Source organism: Hypomesus transpacificus, chromosome 7 (genome assembly GCF_021917145.1).
Source record: "Hypomesus transpacificus isolate Combined female chromosome 7, fHypTra1, whole genome shotgun sequence".
NCBI classification, from domain to species: Eukaryota; Metazoa; Chordata; class Actinopteri; order Osmeriformes; family Osmeridae; genus Hypomesus; species Hypomesus transpacificus.
In genome coordinates, this window is record NC_061066.1 from 3,155,300 (window position 1) to 3,183,244 (window position 27,945).

At 48.0% G+C, this 27,945-nt stretch overlaps 1 protein-coding gene across 6 annotated transcripts in view; it reads right to left on the minus strand.

The window, feature by feature from the left end:
* The window catches only part of sbf1 (SET binding factor 1), a 38,190-nt gene extending 16,167 nt beyond the window's left edge, over window positions 1–22,023 (minus strand). For 3 of the 6 annotated variants that reach the window (XM_047022917.1, XM_047022918.1, XM_047022916.1), the window contains exons 1-11: window positions 21,812–22,023; window positions 9,390–9,475; window positions 8,778–8,915; window positions 8,442–8,567; window positions 8,221–8,331; window positions 7,305–7,382; window positions 5,604–5,633; window positions 3,934–4,039; window positions 3,599–3,731; window positions 3,283–3,391; window positions 2,288–2,401 (exon numbers count right to left, since the gene is read on the minus strand). In XM_047022917.1, coding sequence (XP_046878873.1) covers window positions 2,288–2,401; window positions 3,283–3,391; window positions 3,599–3,731; window positions 3,934–4,039; window positions 5,604–5,633; window positions 7,305–7,382; window positions 8,221–8,331; window positions 8,442–8,567; window positions 8,778–8,915; window positions 9,390–9,475; window positions 21,812–21,866 — 1,086 coding nt within the window. In that variant the 5' untranslated portion in view covers window positions 21,867–22,023. The remainder of the gene's footprint in view (window positions 1–2,287; window positions 2,402–3,282; window positions 3,392–3,598; window positions 3,732–3,933; window positions 4,040–5,603; window positions 5,634–7,304; window positions 7,383–8,220; window positions 8,332–8,441; window positions 8,568–8,777; window positions 8,916–9,389; window positions 9,476–21,811) is intronic. The other 3 variants (XM_047022921.1, XM_047022920.1, XM_047022919.1) reach the window with 2 other exon arrangements.
* Between the last annotated feature and the right edge of the window lie 5,922 nt (window positions 22,024–27,945).

Sequence of the window (27,945 nt, forward strand, 5' to 3'; positions counted from 1 at the left end):
TAAAAGCTTTTGAGAAAAGAGTTCCCTGGAAGCCTGATATGGACAGACTAAACAGTGGCACGTATTCAGGCAGCCATTAACGAGATTAGCCCCAGGTCTTCCTAGGAGGTGGATAACACATGCAGCTCATTTGAGAGGAGAGCAGCACTCTCAGGAAAAGCAACGGTTGACCCCCCCCCCCCCCCCCCCCCCCCCCCAAAAAGCTTAGGTAGATCCAACTCATTCATTATGCCTCCGATTCAGAAGCAGTGCTATTGGTTTTCGCAATTATTCCCCGTGTTCCGCTCCAGGGTCCTTTGTGTGAACCGGCCAGTCTGGGGCTCAGTCCTCTGTGAGGAGGCCAGTCAGAACTTCCAGACAGACAGGGTCAAAGGGGGCTTGAGACTAGGGCTGGGGCAGAGGCTGGGGCAGAGGCTGGGGCTGGCGCCATAGACACACAGCAGGTGCAGACACACAGACATGCACAAGCTCCACACAGAGACAGTGGAGGTGTGTGTGTGTGTGTGTGTGTTACGGACAACACAATTACACACACACAGTACTTCATTGGCTCATGATAGTGACCGAACCTCCCCACCCCCCCAGTCAAAGCTTGCAGAACTACTGGGCTTGGTTCCAGTGGCACTCTCTCTCTCCACCGATGCAAAGCCAGCACTATGGACAAACTAGCCAGCACATTGCTGTCGAACTAGCCCATTCGGCATCATCCATGGCTCGCACTTTTGCTATCTAAGCACAATGCTAGCTACAGACGCCTCACCCTCCCAGCCTGAAGACAGGAAGGATGTGAGACGGGTTCAGGAAACCACAGCCCCCCCCCCCAAACAAGTTCAGACTGTGACACGTCTGGTTCAGATACGTGTCACAGTGCTGGTGCGTGGGAGGTCACAGCTCCAGGTCTGTTACTCATGCTGGCATGGATCAAGTAGGTGCCTGGCTATCTACCAGGCACAACCTCAAACATCCTGGAGTGTTTGCACAACGTTCCCCTCTGATCTCTGTTAACCATTTGAGGCTCTTGAACAAAGGCAAACGTACATATTTGTTAGGTGTTCTGGGAATGCCATCCACATAAACATGCACGCTGTTGCGCAACAGCTGCCGCAGAAAATCTCGCGCCAGCGGGCATTCTGGGCATTGTTGATGTCCGCTCGCCCTTTTATCTCCCCGTCCCTCAGTTCCACCAAACGTCATATCGAGGGGCTGAAATGTGCTCGGACCAATCCCTGTGGGACGGCAGGTCAGAATCCATCGTGCGTATTCCTCACTGCAGACTTCCCTTCCTTTAAAACAAACATGCGCTGCGTGTTTGGGCCGGGCCCTGAGGAGTCCATGCCAATGACATGCTGGTCCTCTCCTCTCTAAACAAGTCAAAGTTCCGACCCTCTCGTGATGGTCCGTCGAGGATGAGGACACCCATAAACCCAGACATCATGAGGAGGGGAGGGGGGGGGAGGCTGACCCGCGCCCATCCCCTTCTATTAACTACCACAACAAGCTGGTTTATGACCGTTTCCCTTCATTCCCTTCAGCTATCTTGTTGTTATTATCAGTGACCTATGCACTTTGTGAAGCTCTCTCTTGGAAGTCGCTTTGGACAAAAGCGTCTGCTAAATGAATAAATGTAAATGTAAATGTAAATGTCATACACTTGGAGTTATTACCTTTAGCTGGGAAAATATGAAAAATCTTTATAATCTTTGCTTTGATTTTTAACGACCCCAGCCTCCACCAGCAAACTCACGCTTTTGGATTTGTGTTTCTTGTAAAAGCCTTTGATGGGATGCCAGGCTAATGATATTTACCCCTTACGTTCAAAACAATACACACTTGGAAGAGGACGTAATAAATACTTAGGAGATTGTATTATTTGTGTTTCGACGATGTATAAACCTTTATGATGTTATTGTTATGCCATTATAAACGTGAGCACTGAGGGGAAATCATAAAGTGTTGGGGTTAGGTTAACAAGGAGGGCAGGGTGAGGCTAGCCAGGAAATCTGAACAGGCATTTACCAAACAAACAGTGGGCCTTACTTAAATCACTTTATCAGCATTAGATAAACAGATAAGGGACATTTCTAGTAAGTGTTGTGGCAATGAGCCAAAGGACTACACAAATGGAGGCTGGTGAGAGGGACGACGAGCAGTGGGATGCTCTCAAGCTGCTGTATGCTGCCCACTGCTTTTGTGAAGAAGAAGAAGAAAAACGGAACAGCCAGTTTGCGCGCCGAGCCGCGCGAAGCTGCGACTGCTACGGTGGCCGTCGTGGCGATGGGCTGGTTACCATGGAAAGGGCGGTCTGGGTCTGCTGCAGGAGGGGCTCGGGGAGCAGGGAGATGTGGACGCACTCCGGGATGGTCACCGTGCCCCCGTCCAGGTCGGCGATGATCACGTCCAACTGGGGGGGGGGGGGGGGGGGGAACACACGTACAAGCCCAGTATACATGATGTTCTGCTCATTACAGTAGGTCACAGACACACACAGACACACACACAGACAGACTCTCTCAACAGCTGGTAATTCCAGGAGGCAGCTAGCGATGACTGTCTCCTGTTAAAGACCACAGGACGAGTTGCTGAGGAGATAACCTCTCCCCCCCCCCCCCCTGACCCCAACATTCGTTAATGCATCGACCATGTGGGCTCACTTACAGTAGCGGAGCAGCAGTGAGGCAAAGCATGTGGTTCAATGCACACTGCCCTAGGCCCGGGTATCATTCATTAAACTCTCATTTCAATCCATAACGTTTCAGGAAGATGACTTTTCGGCAGTCGCACATTCTTTTCGGGGGAAACGGGCAGGGGGTCTTCCTCAATGTCAGCTATATTGGAAATGTACCTTGGCGGCTTCACAAAGGCTGTGCTGTTCCGAGTCGGGGAGGTATTCAAACGGCCAGCTCTTGCGCGTGGCCGTACCACAGTGGGACTGCTTGTTAGCGCGGACGAACCTGAGACAGGCAGGTCATGGCGAGGTCACACCCTCCTCTTGAGTTCAAACAAAGTTCGGACAGCCATTAAGCCGCCGGTACGTGATGGGAACCCGAGCCCGCATGAAGACCCCCCCCCATCATCTCCTCCCTCCTCTCCCATCTCCCTCCTGCACCCCGTTTACAGAGAACCGTCACAGGGCCTTGCAAGAGACCAGGCTCTGTGTTTTACCATCGGCTCCCTATACCTGAATACATATATTCTACTGAACTGTGACTCTCGTTTAGCGCGCTAGCTTGTCTTGTTTGGAGTTAGTGTGTGTGTGTGTGTGTGTGGAGGGGGGACACCCACCAGTTCCTGTGTCTCAGAGCGGAAGAAGGAGTTGACCCCGATGATGAAGGGGGTGGGGGTGCTCAGCACTTCCAGAAGCTTCCCTGGCAGGATGGGGACGTAGGTGAAGCTGAAAAAAGCATGCGGGTGGGGGGGGGGGGGGAACAGGAAGTGGTCATCATCACCAGAGAGGGGATTGCTGGAGGAGTGACATGTTCCCCACACAGACACACGGTTACACACTTTTGTACCCTGCACACACAAGTAGTGATGGATCAGTGACTCCAACTGTGACTCGTGCAAGCTTGGGTAGCAACGCCTGGACACACACACACACCTGTACTTGAGAGGGAACATGATAGCTAGCAGGCCTCGGCAGGCGTCTGTCAGCCGCTGGTAGCTGCTGGACAGGAACAGGATCTTGTGTTCCGTCAGAGCGGCACAGAACAGACACAGGACGTTCACTATACCTGGGGAGGAACACGGGAAAAACACGCACAGGCACGTTGATCGGGAACCCTGGAGAACGTCTCTGATCTTCTGGACATTGACATTATCAAACTCTTTTTCCAAGATAACAAGTGTTTGTTCTTCCATGGAAATGGCACAAAGACAGATTTGAGATGCTTCATTGGCCAGTGGCAGCCGAAGGGGGATTGTGATTGGTCGTACCGAGCTGCCTGAAGAGCTGTGCCACGCTGCTCCCGCTGACGGGGAGGGACTCGTTGATGGGCGTCTGGATGACCTGCCTGTCCCCCGCCCCCAGAGTTATTGTCCTCTACAGAGGGGGAGAGAAAGAGGCAGAGAGAGAGATAGTGAGGGGGTGGAGGGAGGGAGAAAGACAGGAAACGGAGGGGGGGGGGGTGAACACTTTCACTGGAAATTGGGTTTAACATATGTACTTTAACGCAATCAGAGAAGGGCGTCAGGGTTACGGGGAAGGTGGTCCAGAGGAAAGAGGTTGAGTCATGGAGGGCTTAGCCGGTACATGCCAATTACATGGGCCATTTCAGCAGGATGAAGTCCACAAAATCCATAGCAACCCCTATTGCATAGAGAGGTCTCAACCAGAGCACCATATCAATGGGCCTTTATGGCAGAAAAATGCCAAGGACATGCCAGGTTCTACACACAGGCAGTGCTACGAATGTGTGTGTGTGTGTGTGTGTGTGTGTAAAGGGCAGAGATCAGGTTCAGAGTCACAGATCAGATAGATTTTTCAGGGCTTTTAGCTTTTGTGCGTGCGAGTGGGCCAAATATTTTATAGATCTGTTGTTTCACACAACTTTAATGATCCTCATTTTCAATTGAGCTGTTTTTTTTTTTGTATCCACATTGCTGATGAAGAGCACAGTTAAACAAGTCAATGGCAGCGTGTTTAGTTTGACAGTGTTCAGCATCCATTGCATCCAGAAGAGAGATGTGTTTCCTAATCAGGGAGGTTATTCCATGGTAGTCTTGGCTGTGGAGAGATCAGAGGAACGTTGTGGAGCGTATACAGAGCTTGAGACAGGAAGCAGTGTCTGGGAACTAGCCAATCACAGACAACCACGTTTAGAGCAGTTATGCCCCGCCCCTGAGCAGAACACAACCGGTATAGAGACACACCCCCGTGTCTCACTGCTACACGTGGAAGTCTCCAGAATTTCAAGTACTTTCAGACAGTTCAACACCATTTCTTTACTTTGCATTGACAATAGTTCTATTTTTTGTATTCATTTGACAGCTCATTCGAAGGATTAGCTCAAATGTCAATTGTCATGGAAACTTGTCTGCCCATAGCAGCATTGTGGTCATCTGAAAGTGCTTCAAATCCAGCTGCCAAGCAGGCTGTCCCAGAGTATGAGCAGAGACAGGACAGGCTAGCGTTGGCGTCACATGCTCTCGCAGGCAGCAGCAGCAGAAGAGTTGTTCAGACACCACTACTGGGAGCCAACACCTGATCACTCACTATTCATCTGACCCTTAAGAGGGCCCTAGGTGGTCCTCAAGTACCCCCTGTCCTGCACGTTTTAGACGTTTTCCATGTTCCAACACACCTGATTCAAATTAGTGGGTTGTTAAGGGTTGGGAACCACTGCCCTAGGAATGCAGCCAGCCAATAACAAAATGGATGTTAGTGATTGGATCAGCTGTTGGTCACAGATTGAGCCTCATCAGAGCGTTTTGATTGGGTTCCCCCCTCCTCCCTGGCAGGAGAAGGGGCTGCGTCTGGATTGGTAGAGGAGGACAGGGGGGTGGAGAAAGGGAGCGGATGGGATACAAGGAGAGAGGATTTCCGGTGCAGAACTAGGAGAGACAGGAACTGATTGGTTGGTAAGGAGAATATAGTCAGGGCGTACCGAACTCTCAGAACTCTCCTCCTGGCCCGGCTATACAAGCACCCCCCCAGATAAAGAGAGAGACAGAGAGAGAGAGAGAGACAAAGAGAGAGACCACAGCAGAACACACAGGTTAGACAACAATGGACCGAGGGAGCAGAGCTCAAACAAACAAAAAAAACTGACAAAACGACAGGACACTTGACAACACACGACAACACATATACACAGCAGCTAGACCGGCGTCTTGAACATGACCAAACAGGCGAGGACAACACCAGCTCCTCTACAGCACGACCGTATGGGAGCCCTGGAGATGCATCGACACGAGGCATGGCGGACGAGAGGAAGACACTGTCGGCATGGCAGCGGGGTTCGGGGTGGGTCGCATCACGCCACGACATCCTGGAGCTAGGCAAGGGAGTTCTTGACTGGGGCAACGTTGGCATTTGAATAAAGCGCACACCTATGGTAAGGACTTATTGTTTCTCAATGAATGTTTGATAGAAAAGGCTTGTCTGGAGAACAGCCAATGACAGCTCTTGGCAGCGTGACAGAGAGTGTCCTTGGGCCGTAATGCCCGCTGGTAAATGAGAGTCACAGTGGAGACAACAGTATAGATTTACAACCATAATTCAACCACTCAAACCGACATGAGCTACGTGCACGTGCCAGCCACGCCGTCTTTACACTTGTATGCACTCAAAACATGTAGTTCAGCCTTGCGACGATTCTCTCAAACATAAGTGCATGCTCTCTCTTTCTCCCACCCACACTTGTGTGCGCACCATCAGATCGAGGCAGGTCACATTTCAGAGCCCATCTTTTACAGGCCAGGGTATCTGTGCTAAAGGTTGACTTGCGAGACAACAGTGGCCAGGTAGTCGGTGATAATAATGGGTTGCTGCGGAAGACTGCAGTGATCCAAGTTTGGTATGACAGCGGTTTGACGCCACATGATCGGGCAGGGGCCTAACGTCTGACACCTCCCTGGTGCAGTGACCTCAGAGAAAAGTCTAGAACCAGCCTCACACATCTGTTCACATGGACACTCCTATTCAACCGTAAATGAAGAACTATCTACACTCCATCACCGAAAGGCTGAAAGTGTGTGTATGTGTGCAAGATTTTTGGTTTTGTTTGTCTAAGATGTGTGTGTGTCAAAGTGTACTGTGTGGTGCAGTGTGTCTGGGCCTTTGTGCGTTAATGCTGATTAGTCCCGTGTCTCTCTTTCAGACAGGGCAGCCAGCTAGGAGGCCATCTGCTGCTCCATATGGTTCCCCAGCACTGGAGCGCACAACAACACAGTGTGTGTGTGTGTGTGTGTGCGTATGTGTTTGTGTGTGTGTGTGTGTGTGATTACAGTGATGTCATTTGATCCACTCCAAACTTCAGGAAACAAACAAATCAAAGGCAAATCATTTCAGTAATTTGTAAAAGGGTCAAAAGATCATTAACCCCAAAAGATTGATTAAGAAAGAGTATATATTGACGCAACTGTAGACTGTAAAGCCCAGTAAAGCAGTACAATCAATGAATTTGATTTGTGCAACAAAAACAAAAAATAAGACAATTAAAAAGGTTGATTGGTGTGACAAATCCCATTAATCACCATGATTTGGAGTTTCAGCAACATAAGTAAAAAATAAATGAAAATAACATTCAAATTGAAAGTGCACCGCATGGGCTGATTGGTAGAAGCTTCCAGAGTGAGGGTGTTACCTGGAGACAGCCCAGCAGCCAGTCACAGGCTAGGGCATGAGGAAGTGAGTCTAAACTACACACTGGAGACCCACTGTTCTGGAATACAGAAACCAATACGCAGAACAGGGGGATCCATTTACATGTAACACAAGGGATGGGATATGTAGGACAAAACATTGTTACAGCAACATGGCGTTATACTGCCCAAACACACGATCACTATCCAGTGGTGTGCCTTTGTGGATAATTGAGAGCAGGTGACCTGATTTTGAGGGCAAACTGCACACACAGGAGTATTCAGGTTTGAGCTCTGGTGCTGTACAGTAGATGTTTGTGGGTCAGAGGACATGGCTACGGTTGTTTTCAATCCCCAACAGGGATTTAATCCTTAAAAATACAGCATTATAAGATTTAGCTTACTGCTCAGCAACTGTTGGAAAATATGTTTGGAATCCAAACACACATACATGTGTGTACTCATTTACATACCGACATTCGTTATCTAATCAGAACGAAGAGAGAACCCAGTTTACAATACACTTCCACTTCATTTGGACCAGGCTGGCTAAGCTAACATGCTAGCTGCCAGCTAACATGTTAGAACACACTGGCATGCTAACCGCCTTGGAAACGAGATGAACCGTCCACCACAGTTGTGTGTGGTGGTGTGTGCGCGTGGTGGGGGTGCGGCTTGTGTGGAGTGGAGTGTGTGGAGTGTGTGGTGTGTGTGCGCGTGGTGGAGTGTGTGGGGTGTGTGGGGTGGAGTGTGTGGGGTGTGTGGGTGGAGTGTGTGGGGTGTGTGGGGTGGAGTGTGTGGAGTGTGTGGAGTGTGTGGGGTGGGGTGTGTGGGGTGTGTGGGGTGTGTGGGGTGTGTGGGGTGTGTGGGGTGTGTGGGGTGTGTGGGGTGTGTGGGGTGGTGGAGTGTGTCCTGTACCTGGGAGCCTCCAGCGATGGGGATGACACACGTGAGCAGGTTCCCGATCACCGTTTCCAAGGGGACCTTGAGGCTGTCCGCGTGCACGGTGTAGATCAGGCCCAGGCAGTTCTGAACAGGACACGCGCACAGTCAAGGAACAAGCACCCCTCCCTGGGGTCTACATGGCATCTGCAAACCTTCCCTCCCCCCCCTATGTGGTGTGTGTGTGTGTGTCCTACCCTGAAGACTTCGGTGTGGTCTAGGCGGGACACCAGGACCAGGCTCTTGGGGGCGAAGACCTGGGCTGGCTGAAGCACTCCTGGCACTTCATCCTCGTCTGCCTCGCTGGCTTCAGCCTTCTGCAACTACACATCACAGACACACGCGCACACACACTTTCTTCAACTTATGTATCAACAAAGATGACATTCGTAGGCCACTTTCAACTGATCTATTGACTATGAGTCGGACATGTTTGTTTTTGTATCATTAAGGCAAAGCAGAAGAGAAGCAGCCTATCAAGTCCTGTGAGGCCCAGAGGCTGGGGGGGGGTTGATGGGGTGGCCTTTCCTCACCTGAGGGTTGTCCAGGCCCTCCCAGAAGGTGAAACAGGCACAGTAGTGACGCTCCGAGTTGATGTCAGTCAGAACGGATACAAAGAACGACGGGGGCAGCCTCTCTGGAACCAACTCCCATCCATTAGGCTGACAGAACTGGAGGAAAGGAGAGGGAGAGGGAGAAGGAGAGGGAGAGGGGTGATGTGACAAGAGGTGAGTAGAAGGAACAGTTGAGGGAGGTGTGAAAAGAGACAAAAGAACATCCAGGCTTGGTGTGACATCACGGGGTGGTATGTGTCACATGCTCTAACTGCACTCTGGGTGACTCACCTCTGATCTAGACCCTGCTCTGTCATTTACCCGTCACAGTGGAAAAACACAAACAGCCTCAGAAAAGTTTTCCACGTCTACTCATGTACATAAAACGCAAAAATATTGAAAGTTAAATATTAACGGCAAACTCAATTCCTAATCGAGTAATCGCTCACTAAGTGGTGTCAAAGTGTGTGTGAATGTTAATATTAACATTACACTTCATTCTGAGACAAGTGGGGTATTCATTAACCAATCCTGTATGAATCCTGATATCTGAATTGTGTGTATGAGTGTGTGTGAGTGTGTGCTACTCACCAGCTCTATGCCTTGTGGGAAGGGATTGTCCTCCCAGTCTTTTTCAGGGAAGCGCTGGAGAATGCGACCCTGACCCTCACTGCCCCCTGGAGAAAAAGCAGAAGAGAAAAAGGAGGAAGAGTAAGGGGGGGGGGGGGGAGAGGGAGAAACATGTTCAGGGCCAGGTTGGGTCAAAGATGTGACTTTTCTACTTTATAACTCTGTATGTCTTGTATGTGTTGGGAATATATGTGTGTTACCCCTGTATGTCGCAAGCATTGCATTGTTTTGCACGTGTATTAACATGTGATTCAACCCTGTGTTGTACCTCACGTACAGGCTTGTGTATGTTTGGTATTCAGTCTTTACTCTTGTATTTGTAATTCGCATATTTAGTATTTGTAACCTGTTGTTTATTCTTATATCCTATTTCCTCTTCTTGCCTGCTGTAACTTATTCTTGCCGATCAATACCTACTACTATATCATTCGTAACTTAGTATCAACATACTGCAAACATTCACTCAAAGGTCAACCCCTCAACAGGGTGTTAACCAAGAGTGAACTCCCAGTGATGAGGTGTTCTCTAAAACACAGCCATCTCTGGCCCCCTGCCTCCCTCCAGACAGACACAGGCAGGCAGGCAGACAGACAGACAGACAGACAGGCATACAGGCAGACTGACAGACAGACAGACAGACAGACAGACAGACAGACAGACAGACAGACAGACAGACAGACAGACAGACAGTCAGACAGAGAGACAGACAGACAGACAGACAGACAGACAGACAGACAGACAGCTGGCTAACAAGGACGTTCCCTATGCTGCTCATCATAACTCAGCCACAATGGCCTGCTTATATAACCGGACACAATTTGGAAGCTTTTCCTGCTTTCCAGCCTGCTTGGAAGCAATGCTCGCACACAGACCAGGCCTCTGTCATGTCACTGGGCTGGAGCAGATCTGAGCCTGACACAGCTGCACCCTTGGAGGGGTGGAGGGCTGGAGGAGCAGACCGCCAAGTTTGGTCTGAAAGCTCCATCTGAGAAAGGAGCCGAGCGGCTTTTATCCGAAGGACAAATAAACGAGCGCCCCACGAGCGGCGCAGTCACAAACACGCAAACAGAAAGTAGGGCAGCTCCCAAAACTACAGGGAGGGGGGGGGGGGGGGATCAACTTGTGTCCCTCCCTTCTCTTCCCACATCCCTCCTTTTGCTCCCGCCCATCCACCCACCCACCCACCCACCAACCCTCCCTTCTCTTTCCTCTCTCCCTCTCTTCCACTATCCCTCTTTCTCCCTCTCTTTCTCGTGAGAAGAATCCCATCTCGCTGGTCACTCAAGGCTCTCTTCATCCGACCAGCTGGGTTTCATTCCTGGCCACTTGAAACAGCTCCGGTGTCAAACACTGATGACGAGCGCCAGTAAAACACCGGAGCAGGAATGCTACTGTGCGTATTACACTTACTGGGACTCATCCCATAATTTACCCCAGCTCTCACCATGGAACCAAGCCCCACTGGTGTTGAACACACACTGACACATGTATGACAACATGTATTGAAGTGAAAACCTGACACGTGCTTGTTTAGAAGGTCAGGAGGAGAGCCAAGCCTGAGACTGAAGTTGTGGTTTCCCAGAATGCACCCCAGAGAGGACCTGAGTCCCCTGACCCCAAACAGGGAAGTGGGTGTCATTTCTAAACGGTCTGCATCTGTGAGCTCCAGCACGTAACATAGGTGTGTGTTTCTGAAAGTGTATTTATTTGTATTCATTCTTTAAGGAGATGCACTGTATTTTGGTGAATAAGAGGAGCTATTTTATTTTGAATCACATATTTGGAAATTAGCAGGAATTAGCACAATGTGGATGTCAAAGCAGTTATAATAACCTTATGTTACAATAACATTTGTTTTGGTTAAAATCAACAAATAATCATGATAATTAAACGTGATCTCAATATTGATCAAAATAATCGGGATTATCATTTTGGCCATAATCGTGAAGACTTGGTTCAAAGGTTTCAAATTGTTGTCCTTCTGGTGCCAAAGCATTACTCTGTGTGTGTGCGTGTGTTTGCATGTGTACATAAGCACGTAGGAGGCTTAAAAGGCTAGTCGAAAAAACGAGTCAGGTGAACATAGAATAGCAGGCAACGCTGAAAGTCGGTGAGACACACCTGTGTTGTGTCTCCACACGTGACTCTGCTCATGTTCCCTCCTGTGTTTGCACTGCACTGACTCAAGATCCCAGCGCCCAGTCACCAGGCCATCCAACCTCACCTGCTCAGTCACCAGGCCATCCAACCTCACCTGCCCCAGTCACCAGGCCATGCAACCTCACCTGCCCAGGCCCCAGTCACCAGACCATCCAACCTCACCTGCTCAGGCCCCATACACCAGGCCATCCAACCTCACCTGCTCAGTCATCAGGCCATCCAACCTCACCTGCTCAGTCACCAGGCCATCCAACCTCACCTGCTCAGGCCCCAGTCACCAGGCCATCCAACCTCACCTGCTCAGTCACCAGTCACCAGGCCATCCAACCTCACCTGCTCAGTCACCAGTCACCAGGCCATCCAACCTCACCTGCTCAGTCACCAGTCACCAGGCCATCCAACCTCACCTGCTCAGTCACCAGTCACCACACCATCCAACCTCACATGCCCAGGCCCCAGTCACCAGACCATCCAAGCTCACCTGCCACCCCCAAACAACCATGGGTGTACAACAGCATGGTGTTCATCAAATTACAATTCATACCATAAATAGATCAGTCACGCAAATAAGGAAGTACAAAGAAAATACACACTGACACAAATATACACAAATTCACCCCCACTCAAAGCAGAAGCTGTCTGGAACAGGGCTGATGTATCCATGTTATCAGTGTGTCATTGGGCTGGGTGGAGATAAGCCTGCTGCTGTACAGGATACATAGCCAGCCAGCAGGGCAGAAGAGACATAGCCCTGGATCCTGATACCAGCAAAAGAGTCTGCTTGAGACACACATACACACACACACACACAAGCGCTTGCATGCATGCACACACACACTCACAAGGCCAAAGTGCACACACACTGTCACGATCTAGCCATCAGAGAGCGTTCCTCTGCTCTCCATCCTTCCTGCCACCTCTGTCTCTCCGACACCACCATGATCCAGATGGGGACCTCGGCGCTAGCTGTGAGAGCCAGCCTGCCCGGGCACAGTGACCGGGCCTGCCGTTCTAGAAGAGTTTCCGGATATTTCTGTGGCTGACTCAGCCATACAGAACTAACAGCCTCTTAGGAAGTACAGTCCATTAATAAATACACACGAGCAAGGACATGCACACGCAAGCGGCACATCCTTGCACACACACACACACACACAGTTGAGCGCTGGGATGCTCTTAGTGTTTTAGAGGTGATGCTAATGGCTCCCAGTGTGCTGGCTCTGTGGGGGATTGGGCTGCTTTCAAACCCTGAAACGCTACCCCCAGCATCTGCGTCATGCCTACCTACAGCAGGAGGGGGTTTTCACACGGGCATCAAACACAACAGTAAGTACGCTAGGCCTCCTTTTAGCCATTAGCTCCACACGCTAACACAGCAGATATGCCTGAAGGGGCAGTGCCAACAAACATGCCATCCTCGGGGATACAGATGAGTGTCTTTCATGATGTGTTATTCAGCAGACCATTACTGAGATGTTACATCAGAAAGCGCTTGCCTAATGCCCCCCCCCCACCCAAATCACCCCCCCCCTCTTACCCCCCCCCCCCCCCCCCCTACCCCACAAAAGGTCTGTGCTATATCTAGAAGTGTACCATCGTGCTCCACCAGGACAGACTGCTTCTGATGCCTGGGACAGTGTTTACGCTATGTTGATTTTGCCGTGGCGGCCCCCTACATTTCTGCCGCCACGGTATCAGAAATAGGGCTGTGCAAAAATTATAGGCCGTCTATCAGCCGTGATTGTTAGAGTGCATGTCGGAGAATAGCACCGACACGCGCTTCACAGCCCAGTTGAGATTGCGTGTTTGCGTTCTTGAGAACTATAAGTCGTATAACTTATGTTGTCAGATCATTTAAGCCTGTTATTGTATTCATCTATAGTTCTTGCAAATTTACATAAAGTTAACTGGTAAGTTGTTACGTCAATTATTAATTGGCAGCATTATAGCCATTTAGACCATACTTGAGTGGAAGGTGTCTTTAAGTAGCCTAGTCTTATTGCTTTAGGGGAAATAGGACGAAAATATGTCAAATATTACATTAGCTATTAGACTATTACATTAACCTGGGGAGGGGGGGGGGGGGGGGGTTCGGAGCAGGACCTGCCCCCACTGCTAAAAAAAGATCCTGGAGGAAACACTGCTGGGAGACATGCCTGGGCTCTGGCCCAGGGAGCTGGTGAAGGTTCACAAAGGTCTGGGCTGACATTGTGGCCGTCCAAGATAAAGTTTTTTTGCAGTGTGGGGACAGGTCTGTCCGAACACCCCCCCCCCCCCAAAAAAAAGAATCGACATAACAGAAACACTGTCTCCTCACTGACAATCACATGTTCGAAAACCCCCCAAGTACTATAATAGGCCGGCTGCTTTATGATCGGTACGTCCCCGAATCACCCGCGTCAAATGAAACCTGACGGAGGTGAACTGAAACCGTGTGATGAACTTGGGCGGCGGCCATTTTGGGGCTGCAGTCAGGAGCGCGTACGAGTCCTGTGGTACGAGAGATGCTCTACCCACAGGAGGAGGAAGCTAGAATCTCCTGACAGAGACGGCCTACACCAGCCACCTGACACGTCTGGTGTGTCTGTCTGAACCCGTGCTAATGAGGTGCTTCTTCAGCTGTTTGAAGTCAATAAAGAACTATGTAGCGGTGATATCGACCACAGCCACCGCCACACACACACCAGTGTCGCACTCAGGCCACAGTTTTCAACTGTGTATGGCGTAGATCCCCGGTAGTAGATAGATTATAAGCCACTATCCCAGGGTGTAACTACAAGGCTAGAGGAAACACTGTAATGGCTGTGGGTCAGGTGGGTTCGGTGAGCAGGTTATTGGAGACCCAGCTGAGTGAGCTGAAACAGACAGGGACAGAATGGTCTGGGATATGGGAAGAGGGCTACAGCACAGAGGCAGGAAGAGAGAGGAGTCCAAATGAAAACAAGAATAGTGCGAAAGACGAGAGGAGAGAGAGAGAGAGAGAGAGAGAGAGAGAGAGAGAGAGAGAGAGAGAGAGAGGGAGAGAGAGAGAGAGAGAGAGAGAGAGAGAGAGATGAGAGATGAGAGAGAGAGAGAGAGAGAGAGAGAGAGAGAGAGAGAGAGAGAGAGAGAGGAGAGAGAGGAGTGAAGGACTGTTGATCTAGTACACTGATAGGAGTGGATATCGCCTTGATGACAGGAACACGACTGAAGCTATGACGCTGAGCACTGGCTAGAAAAAACAGGACACAGACTGACACATAGCCGGTGTGCTAGAGTTCAGGGTGTGGGGAAGGCCATGTAGTCTACCTGTGTGTCTGTATGGAAGGGCACAACATGATACTGTCAAACTAATCCATCCTCAAACACAATTTCACTTTAGCAAGTCTCCAAACCACACTGACACGACTGCGGACAGTTTCCCTGGTTACCCAAATTCAGAAGACAAAGTTACCTCTGTGTGTGTGTGTTTGTGTGTCTGCTCTGACGCAAGCTGTCAAGAAGCAGGTTGCCATGGAGCCATAACTGTCATTACCTCACTTTACATAGCTCAGTTACATATGACAAACATGGGCATGTTTTCACAGAGGGAGTTTGGGACTCAGATATGTACTCCATTCGTGTGGTTCCTTCCAGCTATCAGCCAGTGACCTTTAGGCTCTGAGCCTCCACCACAGAGGGAGAGATAAGTGAGTATCTGATGAATGCACAAAGCTCACTTTCTCTTTGAACAGGCAACCAAAGTCAGCGCAGGCAAAAAACACACCACTTAGATGATATCATGTCCAGGCCAATCACCACACCCAGTGAGGACACTGTCCTTCTCTGTGATACGCTCACACATAAAACAATCGCGGGCCACGCTTGCACATAAAACACACATGCATGCAGCGAACAGACAAACAAATGCACGTACGTGTGTACACACACACACACACACACACACAGAGCAGAGTTGATATTTTATACGGGTCGAGTGAGAGTGAGTCATTTTCTCTGATTGAAAGCAGCAGTGTACTAGGCCAGACCAGAGCCTCTCTTGGCTCATGCACACAGGATGTGTAGATGTACCCATAAGTCCTCTGGGTAAGAGAGGGTAGAAAATCAATGCACTCGTTTGACTTTAAGATTTGCTCCAAATTAGCTGTAAGACAGTTGGCGCAAATATAATGCTACGCCTAATGAATGCCGAAATCCATGCGACACCAACTCAAGCGACCCGCGTGTCCAGAGACCAGAAGGGGGGTGAAAAAGGCTCCATCTGGCAACCGCCGTCGCCCGGGTGACCATGAGGGACATTTTCTTTGTGCAAAAAGCTCTTCAACAAACTCACATCCTTCCTGCAAAACTAATACCCCCTTCCACAAGCCCCTCCCACCCCTCTGAACGACTCCCCCCACTAAACAAGAGGAAACACAGAAAGGGAGAGAGTGTTCCCTAGAACTCCACAGTTTCTCATTGGTCTGATTGTCAGACGTCCAAGTTTGGCCTTCCAATAAACAAACCTGGTTGTTGTGAGGTTTTGTGTCTTGGTTGGTTCCTTTTGCAGTGGTGTGTGTGCGTGTCTGTCTAGGCCTGTAATTTCCGTCGCCTCCCACACGGTTAGCTGTGGCAACCTGCTTGACTATGACCAGAAGCTTGTAGATATTTCAGGAACTTTGGTTGCAAACGGCATTATTACAAAAATGCCTTGCATTTCAAACAGTGTCAAATAAATATTAGCCTTGAAAGATCGTTTCTGTTTTGTATGCTTATATAGTGCAATGTTTAGCAACCAAATGTTATGCCTTCCTCTACACTGCTCCAGATACAGCTGGGATTGACCGAGGTTCAGGGCAGCTGATGTTGGAACAATGATCCGCATCACACTGATGAATCACCGTTCAAATTCCCCCATTCAGACACCGGCTGGCTAGCAGCACAGGGCAGCACACATGAGTGGTGACGACCCAGGGCCTGGGTAGCTTAGCTCGGCTAGCTAGACAGCTAACTGTTCCCACAGCTGCATCCAGACAGAGAGGGAAAGACAAGACAACCCACCCCTCGGTATGAGGTGAGACTGACAGACACATGCGCAAGACTCGCATCGGAACTGGAATCATAAGTCACTTTAGCATGTTAGCATCAACGACGCCATGGTTGTCTGGTGGTAACGACGCCATGGTAGTCTGGTGGTAAAGACCTTGCTACAAACTGCGCTAGGTCAGTTAACTGCACAAGGAGTTAACTGTGTTAGGCTAGACTAAATACAAGCCTGGTAAGATCAGGAGTGTCTGAAGGGAGAACTATGAGAGGAATTACAGTGGCTAAGGGCATTGACCAAGAGTGTTTCCTCAGAGTCAAAATATGTGTTGGGCGGATGACAAGCAGTCCCAACAGGCCGCTCCGAGACATGCAACGGCCTCCGAGTGGGCGGGTTTAGGAAATTGAAACACAATGGATTGAAGCAGTCAGCCCCTAATCTCCCTTTATGCCTCGCTCCCTCATTGACTCCCATCTCACCGTCCCCCATCCCCCAACATCAATCCCATTCCCTTCCTAATCGGTCAGCTGTTCCCTTGACGCTGTGTGTCAGGTTCGGGAGGTTACAGGTTCATCTGCGGTCCAAAAGTCAGAAGGTGGCCACTGCATCACATCAGCTCTTCACTGACCTCACAGGAAAGAGTCCTTCAGGATGATCCAGTGTCGACGAGCACTGGCCCTTGCCCTAATGAGCCGTACCAACCAATACATTCATCAAGCAAAACACCCCATAACAAGTCTAAATTATGTTCACCAAGTCAATGCCTTGGACCACCAGAGGGTCAGAAATTGGTCCTGAAACTGGTGGGTCAGTGTTAAAGACATGCATTCAATGGTGAGGTGGAAGAGAAGCAATAATCTGTCATTCTGATACTTCTGAACCTGAGGTCTGCAGAGGGGGAGGGGGGAACAGGGAACAAATCCCTGCCACTGCCCTTTGACGGAGAAAGGGGCATCTTTCCATGGCCAGGACCAATGAGCAGCCATTCCCCAGCCTTCTTCGACCAATCAACATGCCAGATTAAGGGAAAAAAACAAACCCAGTGGGGTACCGACCAGATTATTATTCCTTTCATTCTGAGACAGTCTATGATGACCAGGGGGGGAAGGGCAGGGAGAAAGGCCAACATACATAATCTAGTGCCACCACTCAATTACCCTGGGGGGGATTTGAACGATTACTCCGTTAACCCCCTTGGGCTGACTGGGAACTGGATTGCCAGGGTCCGGAGGGGCATATGGGATGGCCGGGGTGTGTGTGTGGGGGGGGGGGGGGGGGGGGGGGGGCAGCTGAGCAGGGGGTAGGAATTCTCCAAATTCCATGGAGAACCATCAAAGCATGGTTCTAGCATTGGGTCCTCCCTCTCTACCACTCTATGACCCCCGACAGTGTGACTGCGAGCTGACCTCCAGTGCCCCTGGGGACCAGATCACTGCTAGCCTTGCGACTCTCATCATCAAGACTGCCCATGCAGCACACATCGCTTACTGTGCGTTGGGTGTTGGAAATGGAGATAGATAAGAGTGTGTGTGTGTGTGTGTGTTCTGTATCTCAGGAGCAAGAATGAGGGCAGACGGCAGGGCCTTGAGGCAGTCGTCTGCCTCCATGAATAAGGAGCATTGATTCCAGCAGACAGAAAGCTCTAACACAGCTCATGGGTCTGGCATCAGCTCTGCATGGCCAGCATCTCTGACACTCGAGCACCAGTAGAGTGACAGCCTGCCAGCCCTGCTCAGTATGGATATCTGACACACACACACACACAAGCACAGAGACCTGGATCCAGGTCAAAGTCTCACTGGGGCATCACTGGTTAAGAGCAGTCAACAGCCAGTGCATTGTCACCTCAAGTGTAGCGGGTGGCGGTTCACAGCAGTGTGGCCACTGGTACCATTGAGACATACTGAACAGTCCCACATAGAGGGAATTATTCATACACACGCATGGTCGTGCAGGCACACACACACACTCATTGGAATAATAGACGTTTATAAGGACGAAGAAAAAAAAACATGAATTCAAACAGCCCCCCCCACACACACACACACACACACACAGTCCTTCTTCCAGCACCCCTCGGTCCCGTATGAAAGACAGATTGTGAGGGCTATTTCTGGAGGGCCAGAGTGTGTGCAGCTCTGCTCTGCAACCAGAGAGGAAGTGGCAGGCCACAGACGGGCATCACTGGCACACATCACCAGCCCTCCTCCCTTCCCCAGCCCTCCTCCCTTCCCCAGCCCTCCTCCCTTCCCCAGTCCTCCCTCCGATCTCTCCCCGTCTTGTCTGCTCTCTTCCTCTGCCTAAAGCATTACGACTCTGGCCCCTCTCCCCTACACAAGCCTCAACACACCAACCGGTCTGAAGGGCCCTGTGAAACCCCCTGATGACACGCACGCTGCTTTCCAAGAACGCTAGCTCAGACTGTATGAACGCTAGCTCAGTCTGTATGAACGCTAGCTCAGACTGTATGAACGCTAGCTCAGTCGGTATGAACGCTAGCTCAGTCTGTATGAACACAATTGTCTTGCAAAATGGCTGGGTTTCATTTGGCTTCCTCAGCATCAGTCCCAGACAGTGTCCCAGGAGAATGGGTTCATCCTCTAGCTCCCAATGCCAAACAGGGGGCTGTCTGCCTGTCTGTCTGTCTGTCTGGGTGGGTGGTTGACTCTGGCCGGGTGGGCAGCTGACTGGTTAAGGGAAGCTGTTGTGAGCAGTGCGCTCTTGTCAGGCTCTCTCTGCCAGAGCTGTCAATCCAAGCTGAAAAACAACTGCTCTGCCTGCATTCTGTTTAGACCACAACAGCATGCACAAACACTCCTCCAACCCCGAGCTGAGCTGAGGCGCTACCGCTACGAGAGGACGACAGAATGTAGACAGTGTGTGTGTGTGTGTATTAGGATAAACTTCTTCAAAACCATTGTGGCTGCTTTAGTTTAGGCCACTTTAAAAGACGCACACACCCTCTTCCTCAGGTTTTGCAGAAACCCTTGATATGCACAGAAGGACAATCTGGATTCTCGCTCTAAACACTTCTCTCTTGGGTCCTCTCTCCCATTTCCTGTTTGGTCCACGAGTCCAGTGGACGGAGCATCCGATTCGTCGACGGGTTCTTAGCCCAGTGGGGGGGGGGGAGGGAGGTTGCTGTCCAAACAGGTCAACATGGAGCACAGTTTCACCAGAAATCCCAGCTAGGAGAACCACACCCCTGTAACTGAGTGCTAATCCCCCACTGCAAGTAGCCATCTTGGATCTGACCAGGGTGTATCCAAGTGGTAAGTGTCTGGGGTGAGCTCAAAGTATGAAACCTGACACACAAATGGCTAGCAGAGAGCATGAATAGCATCTGAAGGCACAGCTCTCAGGTCTCCATCTTAAAGAGCAAGGGTGTGTTCACGGGCACAATATTAACAGCCACTGACTGTGTGACAAATGGGGTTTAACTGTTGCAGCAGGTGGGAAAGACATGCCCCAACACTGTGTAGGTACAGACAGTGTCAGAAGTCAGGACAAGCTTGCCAGACACTGATGATGTCACTCCAATCCTTCCTTGCCTTATGTTGTGAAATGTCCTATGCCGTCTGTCTGACAGTCAGAACACAGATGTTTGAAGCGGCCACTGCCATCACCTGTCTTTAATTAGGCCTTTAATGCCACAGTGCTCCTGGGCCGACACAACACTTAAAAAACAGCACCAAGCTTGAAAATGTCGAGATCAGTCTCACCGATTAAACCATATCAAGCCACAGTATCGATTCGCAGAAGTAGGCTACATCCACTTAAGGTAACAAGTCACAACTCTGGATGTTGAGAAAAGGAAGCATATGGTAGCAGAATACAGTTGTAAGCAGCTAAAAGATCATCATCGCCCCTGAGTGATCCTTTTATGAGACTGAGAGCCTTGATCATCTCAGCGCTTGGTCTTTAATGTCTGGCTTCCAGATGCTTTACAGGGCTGGAATTCAGTACAGAGCAGCAGGGTAGAAACAGGAAGGAGCGTTTCTGCAGCGTTTGCAGCGTCCACATCATAGCATCCTGCCGAACCTGCACGTATTTGCCCCATCAAACAAACATGCAATAAGCGCATGCAAAAAACACTACTGTTCGTTGTACAACCTTGTTAATTTGCCAAAAAGCAATGCCAGTTGTTGCTTGCTTTTACGATGCAGAAAGCTTGTCATGTTGCAATTTTCTCCATGCTACTTCTGAATAAATCATAGAGAAATCCAGTCTATAAATAAAAGACTACACGTTACACGTTTTAAACTAGCTACATGCTTTCTTTGGATAAGGCAGTTTGAATATTTCATGGCCAACGGGCCATTATACTGCACGGATCTAGGGCAACACAAACAGGAGAGAGCGTCAGATAACGGTCCTAAACAGTCCTTGTCCCAACAACACAACAGGAGGAAAGCTGAGCTGGTCTCCATTCTGGCTGCAGTGTGAAGGGGTCTCGGGGAGGGGCAAACCCTTCTAGGTTAATCTCCACAAACAGAAACAAAGAAATCCACCAACACGTATAAAGATTGAAGACACAGGTTAAAATAACAAACACATGTTTGCAAACTATCAAGACATTCAAAAAAAGATTGACAAACTTTGTAATGTATCATACTACACAGTAGATGCCTACTAGGAAGGATGAAGTGTCAATTCTGGCCACTTCGTTAAGATTAATATACCTAACAAAACATGTATCTGAATCTTGAAGCGGTTTTAGAAATGTGCACAGTGCCCAATTAATAAATTTGTAGCCACTATAGCTAAGCCAGTCTGATAGACACCACTCGCGGGCTAGCTAGATAACTAGCTGTAGGAGTAGCCTTGTTAGCTAACCTAATGTTGCTAAAGCTTTGGCTAGCAAGTTCGCTTTCAATATTGGCACGTTAACTTACGTGGTTATTTCATATAAGTGTTACAGTTATGCATTCCAGCAAAATATGGACATGCACGCTTTTACTCAATTTGTTTCTCGTAGTTTGACATGACAGGACGACGCAAGTGACTAATCTCAAGGGGCCGTCGTTTGACTCCGCGATCTATAGTTCAGTGCTATGCCTCATCAGACACCTCTGAGCTGTGGGAAGCCGTTTTGTCCCGTCCCGTCCCGAGCCCGTCCCCGCCTCCCTCTCCTCCGCCTCCTGTTTATCACAGTGCTGCACCGTACTAGCTAATACGCTAGCATTATGTAGCATGTATGTAGCTAGCATTCAAACCTCACCTCTCTTATCGAGGTCGTAACCGACCACCACGAAGTAGTCGGCGAGCCTGGCCATCTTGGACTTTACGGCGACAGGCCTTTGTAGCTATATCCTTGCACTTGAACGTCAATAATCCATTCACATTCTGATGGTGAAAGACACATCACGGGCGACAGTAGCATCCTTCCAGCTGTATCCCGCCGCCATACTGTCAGTCTGCCTTGCCCTGACAGTGGAGAGCAATGAGTCTGCGCACAAACTCTCAGGGAGGGGCACATGGCAGGAATGTCCAGTGCACATTCTGACTTAACTCTACGAGGATGACAGACATTAGTTGAGTTAAACGGGTGTTGCTGACTGTGCGACGGACAGGAGGCTACAATTAATTTTGGATGAGTCTGTAAAGACAATAATTTACTAAAAGCATGCTGGTGGTATTTACATTAAATCCACCGTATGTATCTGTCTTCTTGTACATCTCTAACTTAGACATAAGTATTTTGTAAGCAGCAGTTACATAAGTAATTTATGCAAATATTTAATATTTAATGTCACATTGTAATAGGACGGATGGCCCCATATTTATGACGATGTAAACTATAGCAAACGGACAGCAGTCCGTTTAGAGATATTGTCAAAATACAGAAGTTATGGATAGATGAGTTTGTTCCAGAAATCTATCCAAACAGATACATATTTTGTGCCTGTCCAGTCAGCATTGTAATGCCACGGAGAGAATTCCAACACTTCCTGCACTGTGAACTTTGACCAAAAGTACTTATCACTCTGGGATTAAAAACATTCCCAGGCATGCTTTTTCTCATGCATTTTTGCATTGATGCTTGCCTTTCAGCAACAGTTTCTCTAGAATTTTCCTGGTTTAGCTGTTGATGCCCCTGACTGAAGATAATTGGCTTTAAGGAGGTCACTGGTTTCCTTTGACAGACACCATCTTTGACAACAATGTCGACAAGATAACACATATTCCAGATAAACCATTGTTGTCAGTGGACCAACACTATTTTCATTGGTAGCTGGTGGGGACCCCCTTCCTGCGGGGTCATTTGTATTCTTCTGGATTCTGCATTTTTTACATGTTTGCCATGACCTTGGACCGCTAGTGGACAAGAGGAACAAGTAGCAGAGATGTTGCCTGATCTCCCCCAGTACCACTGCAACAAAGAGGGCTTAATCCAAGGTATACAAGACAGTGAGAGGCCTGAGTTGACCATAAGCCTTAAAGACTTACAATGGAAACACTGATCAGAATTCTAGCCGTGTCCAGGTTCACACAGTGGTGATGATAATGTAATTATTCTTGCTAACATCCAAGCTGTCTTGGTACTGCGTCCAGGTTCCTTTCTAAAGATGACCATGATGACCTTTACGTTCCTTCTTACTAGAACTGTGAGGCACGCACATCTCCATGGAGACAGCACTGACACAGTGTAGAGATGCATTTTGTATTTTTTTTCTTCTTCAGGTAACTCAACTAAAAACAGGTAACTCATCTTGAGTTTTGTTTAGGGGTCACAGAGACCATGATTCACAAGAGAGAGAGAGAGCGAGAGAGAGAGAGAGAGAGAGAGAGAGAGAGAGAGAGAGGAAGAGAAGACAAATTACTAAGATAGAGGAAAGCAGAGAGGTAAGGCAAGGTCATGTTCTGTCACTGATTCTCCCCAACACATGACATACAGCCCACTCAGTGTGCAAAGAGCAGAACTGTAGGGCGGATGTAACAGTCACATGACTTCCTGACGACAAACCAACAGACAGGAAGTGGGTGAAAGGCCTCTTGCAAATCATAGCTTGTCTTTGGGTGACAATTGGGGTATAATTGCTTTTATTCTGAAGTTTGTAATGAAAAAACCTTTGGACGACAAGCACTGAGATCATAAAATACTTTCACTTCCTTAAAATGTGCAATAGAAAAGGCAGACAGACACTAAAGTAAAAACGGAACTGTGTCTATTGCATCCGAAGTTCCATTTATGGTTAAATCCTCAGTTCATTGAAGTGCTCACAATACCATAGTGATGAGGAGAGGATGGAAATCAGCCAGACAATATTCAGAGAGATGGGTCATATTGTAATCAAATGATAGGCACATACCGTTAACGACCCCAAAAAGTGACTGAATGGGTAAGCCTGCTTTGTCAGGTCTAGTCCTTATCACTCTGGATTAAAACGATCAAATGGACTCACAGGTTAGCCACACCTAATACACACACAAGGCTGGGAATGTAGCAAAGGGTTTTGTCTACAGTAAACTCTGTCTTCCTCCTCTGTTACTATTTGTGTTTTTACTCATAACACACAAAGAAGAAACATCAGAACGGGAAGGGGTGTCAGTGATCTCTCGACCCCATTACACAGTCTCCATCACACAATCTACTTCCATTCAGTTCACTCCCCAGCAGGTCTTAAGGTCTTATAAAAAGACGGTCTGGATGTTTCTGTAGCATTCTTGTCTAGTTTGCATTGCCGGAAGCTCTTGACCCAGTCAAGATAATCCCCTGTAAACAGTTGAGGTTGTTTTCAGGAGAGTGTCTAAATGAATTAATAAGTAAACTTTGCCTTTGTGAACATACTACAACAGTCTTACTGTTGTGTTCCCTTTACATAATGATTCTACCATCATACATTTCTTATTTGTTGGATGGTGTGATCTCATGTTCAACCACTCCCAGAGTAAAAAAAGGCACAGTCAGGTGGAGTTAGTTCTGGACGCACTACTATTGTCTCTCTCTACTGTCCCACCTAGTAACCAGTGCGCTATGCTATCATGTTTCCCCAACAGAAAGAAGATCCCTCATTGACCAACGAAATGGGCACGCTGGCAAAGTCTTGCCCCCCTTATACCCAGGATGCAACCCTTCCCTCTCTCCACTTGTAACAAGAGCCGTACAAACAAACTTGACTGTGAGACGTCAAATAGAGACTACTGGCCAGTGAGGTTAGGAAACATGAACAAGCCGTTCAAACAAACGTCCTGGTTGTTCACCGTCCCAAAATAAGATGCATAAACAAACGTGGTGAGGAGCCAATGTGAACACACAGGGGACCCAAAAAATACTGGGAAATAACCATGTCTCCGAATTGATTTTTCACAGGGATTTAATGGTGACTCAATTTATAAGATAAACCCCTCATTTGATGATGTTTGTTTCTGTGTTTTAAAATTCAAACCAATCAAGTTTATTATGTTTGGGAACAGAATCCATGCTTTTCCCCTCTGGGGGTGAAAGCTGTGTTTGGCCCGGCTCCACTGGGTTTAGCTCTGTGGAGAGCCGTGGCCTCTCTGATGTACATCATCCAGTTGGTGAGCATCACTAGGGGGCAGCAGCCGTAAGAGAACCGTTAGACTGAAGTGCAGTGCACGATACCTCACAGAGAAAGGATGCACTATAACTGAGGGATTAACTGAACCATGATTAGAAAAAAACAATACATTTTGTTTGATTAAAGTGGTGGCGTGTGTTTGCATATAGGGATTTTCTTTTTCCCCACTTGAATCTACATGACTGGTTTCGTAATATAAGCCACCTACTTTGAGAGAAACGCTCAGGACATTTAAACACCATACAGCTTTGTTTATGTTTTGCTTCCTGCTCCTAATCATAAAAAGACAAATAGTTTGATCTTTGTGTGCACAAAATTAATAATGGTACACATATTAAAGCATGTACAGTAGAATGTTTTACTTCGCTTTGGGGGGCCTTGGTTTAGTCCTCCCATGAAAATTACTATGTTTACAATTGCTGAGTGTTTATGCAACCCATGAAACATTATGTGACCCAATCTCGCCAAATATAAATCTTCACGTCAAGCGGGAACACGACGAAAGATCCGTTTCCTTTGATCGCTTGGCTGTGTCCCCAAACCTTTTAGTCTATTTCAAAGCCGAGGGAGTAAAGTTGGAGACACTTTAAGCACGGTCTGTGCCGCATTTACCGGCTGCACAGAGAACCTACTCAAGTGCACTAATTGCCAAGTAAAGCCAGTGCATGATTGAGAGATCAAAACCGGCGCACAGCCTCTGTCCATGCCAACTCGCTGTTATGTAAATGGGTCAGTATCAGTGATTGACCTGCTTCAGCCTCTCATTTTTCCAGTGAGTATGTACAGAACTTGGAGATAATTACAGAGAATGATCTCACGATCATCTCCAGCTTTATTACAAGAGAAAGACTCTCTTGTACTCCTGCACAGAGCGGACAGGTTGGCCAGGAATTACATGGATGATGTGGACAAAAGAAACATGACCGTACAACATGAGTTGGTTTACTGGTAAGTGGCCTCTCCTTGAAAGAAGGCAAGTAAAAGATTAGAGGTGGGATTCTTTCATTTGTGACCAGTCTGGATTAGTCTGCTTTTACCTGCTACCTGTGTGATACGACACTGTCAGGTGATTAGCCATGGAGCAGTTATAAAGCTTCAACAGTGGGACACTCCCACTTTCCAAAAAAAGGCAGAAAAACATGCAATCAATGCAGGCTGTTACATCAGAATGAACTTTCCAGATTAAGAGGTGGAAAACCCATTTTGATACAAATTCAAACAAGGCAAAGTCCATGGCAGAGCTAAATTCCCTTTGCAACTGTCCATATATCCCATAGGATCAAAATATTGTAAGACACTTGCATGGATGACCAACAGTCACATCTTAAACAGGGAAGACACTCCTCAACCTGTTTAGCATGTCAGTTTTCTGAGGAATCCGTTTTGAATAAGTCATATGTGTTTCGTGTAGATCAAATGAGATGTGTGCAGCCGGGCCTAATTCATTAAACATAATAAACAAGGATAGAGTTTCTGCATAAAGTGAGCTCGCAGACTAAACAAAACCGCCCACGTACACTCCTAAGAAGGGACTTAAGTGGCATGTGTTGTATCTGAATCATCCACAGTTATACAGGTCTATGCAAGTACAATACCTATAATAGAGTTGTTTTAACAAGCATCCCACACCCTAAACATAAAGAAGGATACATTGTGCTTTCATAAAAAAGTTAAACATTTACAGTTCAAATTCCTCAAGTTTATGAGGACAGAAATAATCTATATAATACATAATTGAACTCACACAAGACTTAACAACTAGCTAAATAGCTTTGTAACGCATTTCCTTATACTTGGAAATCTATCATAATATTTAGACAAATGACGAAGAGAACATGTCACATTGTTCCATTTAACAAGATGTTGCATAAGGTACAGTACATGAGGCGGTATGGGTGTGCCCAGCCAAAATTGGTGGGGATCTTAGAAAATCTGTATCTTTTCTTATCTCCTGGGCTCAGACACCCTCAAGTCACAGTGAACGATAAGAGACGGGTTGGAGAGTGGCTGGAAGACATGAAGTGCTTTTTGAAAAGCATTTTTGTTTGCACTCTAGTTAGAGGAGGGTTAGTGAGTTCAAAAACCACAGGAGCAACAACTGAATACATTTCAAAGATGTACTAGATCAGGGACAGGTATAGCTCAGTGGTGAAGTATTTGACTGCAGACAAGGGGTTGCAGGTTCAGATCCCCTGTTGCTCTGAAATGCATTATTAGAAGGAGTAACAATGAATAATTGTTATTGAGTAAGAACAACTATTTGAGTGAATGAATGAATGATGCAGGCAGAAGACTGGAAATGGCAGATGAATCCTGCAGACTACACTGAGCTTCCCTGAAGTTGGCAGACCCCTGGATAGAGTGAGGGGGTCGGGGTGGGGGTTGCACGAAAATAAATAAGTGAGTGATGAGCAGACCATGGATGTATTTCTGATCACCTGTTGGCTGGTCTCAAGTGTTTGTTGTGATTAGCTGATGAGCATAAAGTCATGTGATGTTTAATGGGAGCTGGTGTTGTCTTCTCCTCCTGAACCTCAATTACTATATATCCAAGTAGGCTACTACCCAGACGATTTGGGGTTGAGTTTAAAGTAAATAAGCTGATGCAAAGCAATCAGTCAATTATGTTTAGAACACTGTCACTTTAATCAATGCCAACAGTAACAGGCATTTTACTATTTTCCTGTGACAAACCTATTAACGCAGGATAGCTACCTGTATAGTCAGGGGTGTGTCATTGATGCTTCTGAAATTGCCCCGCCCACAAGATATTTAACGTACAAATGTCATCTCGCGCACAGCTTCAGAGTTC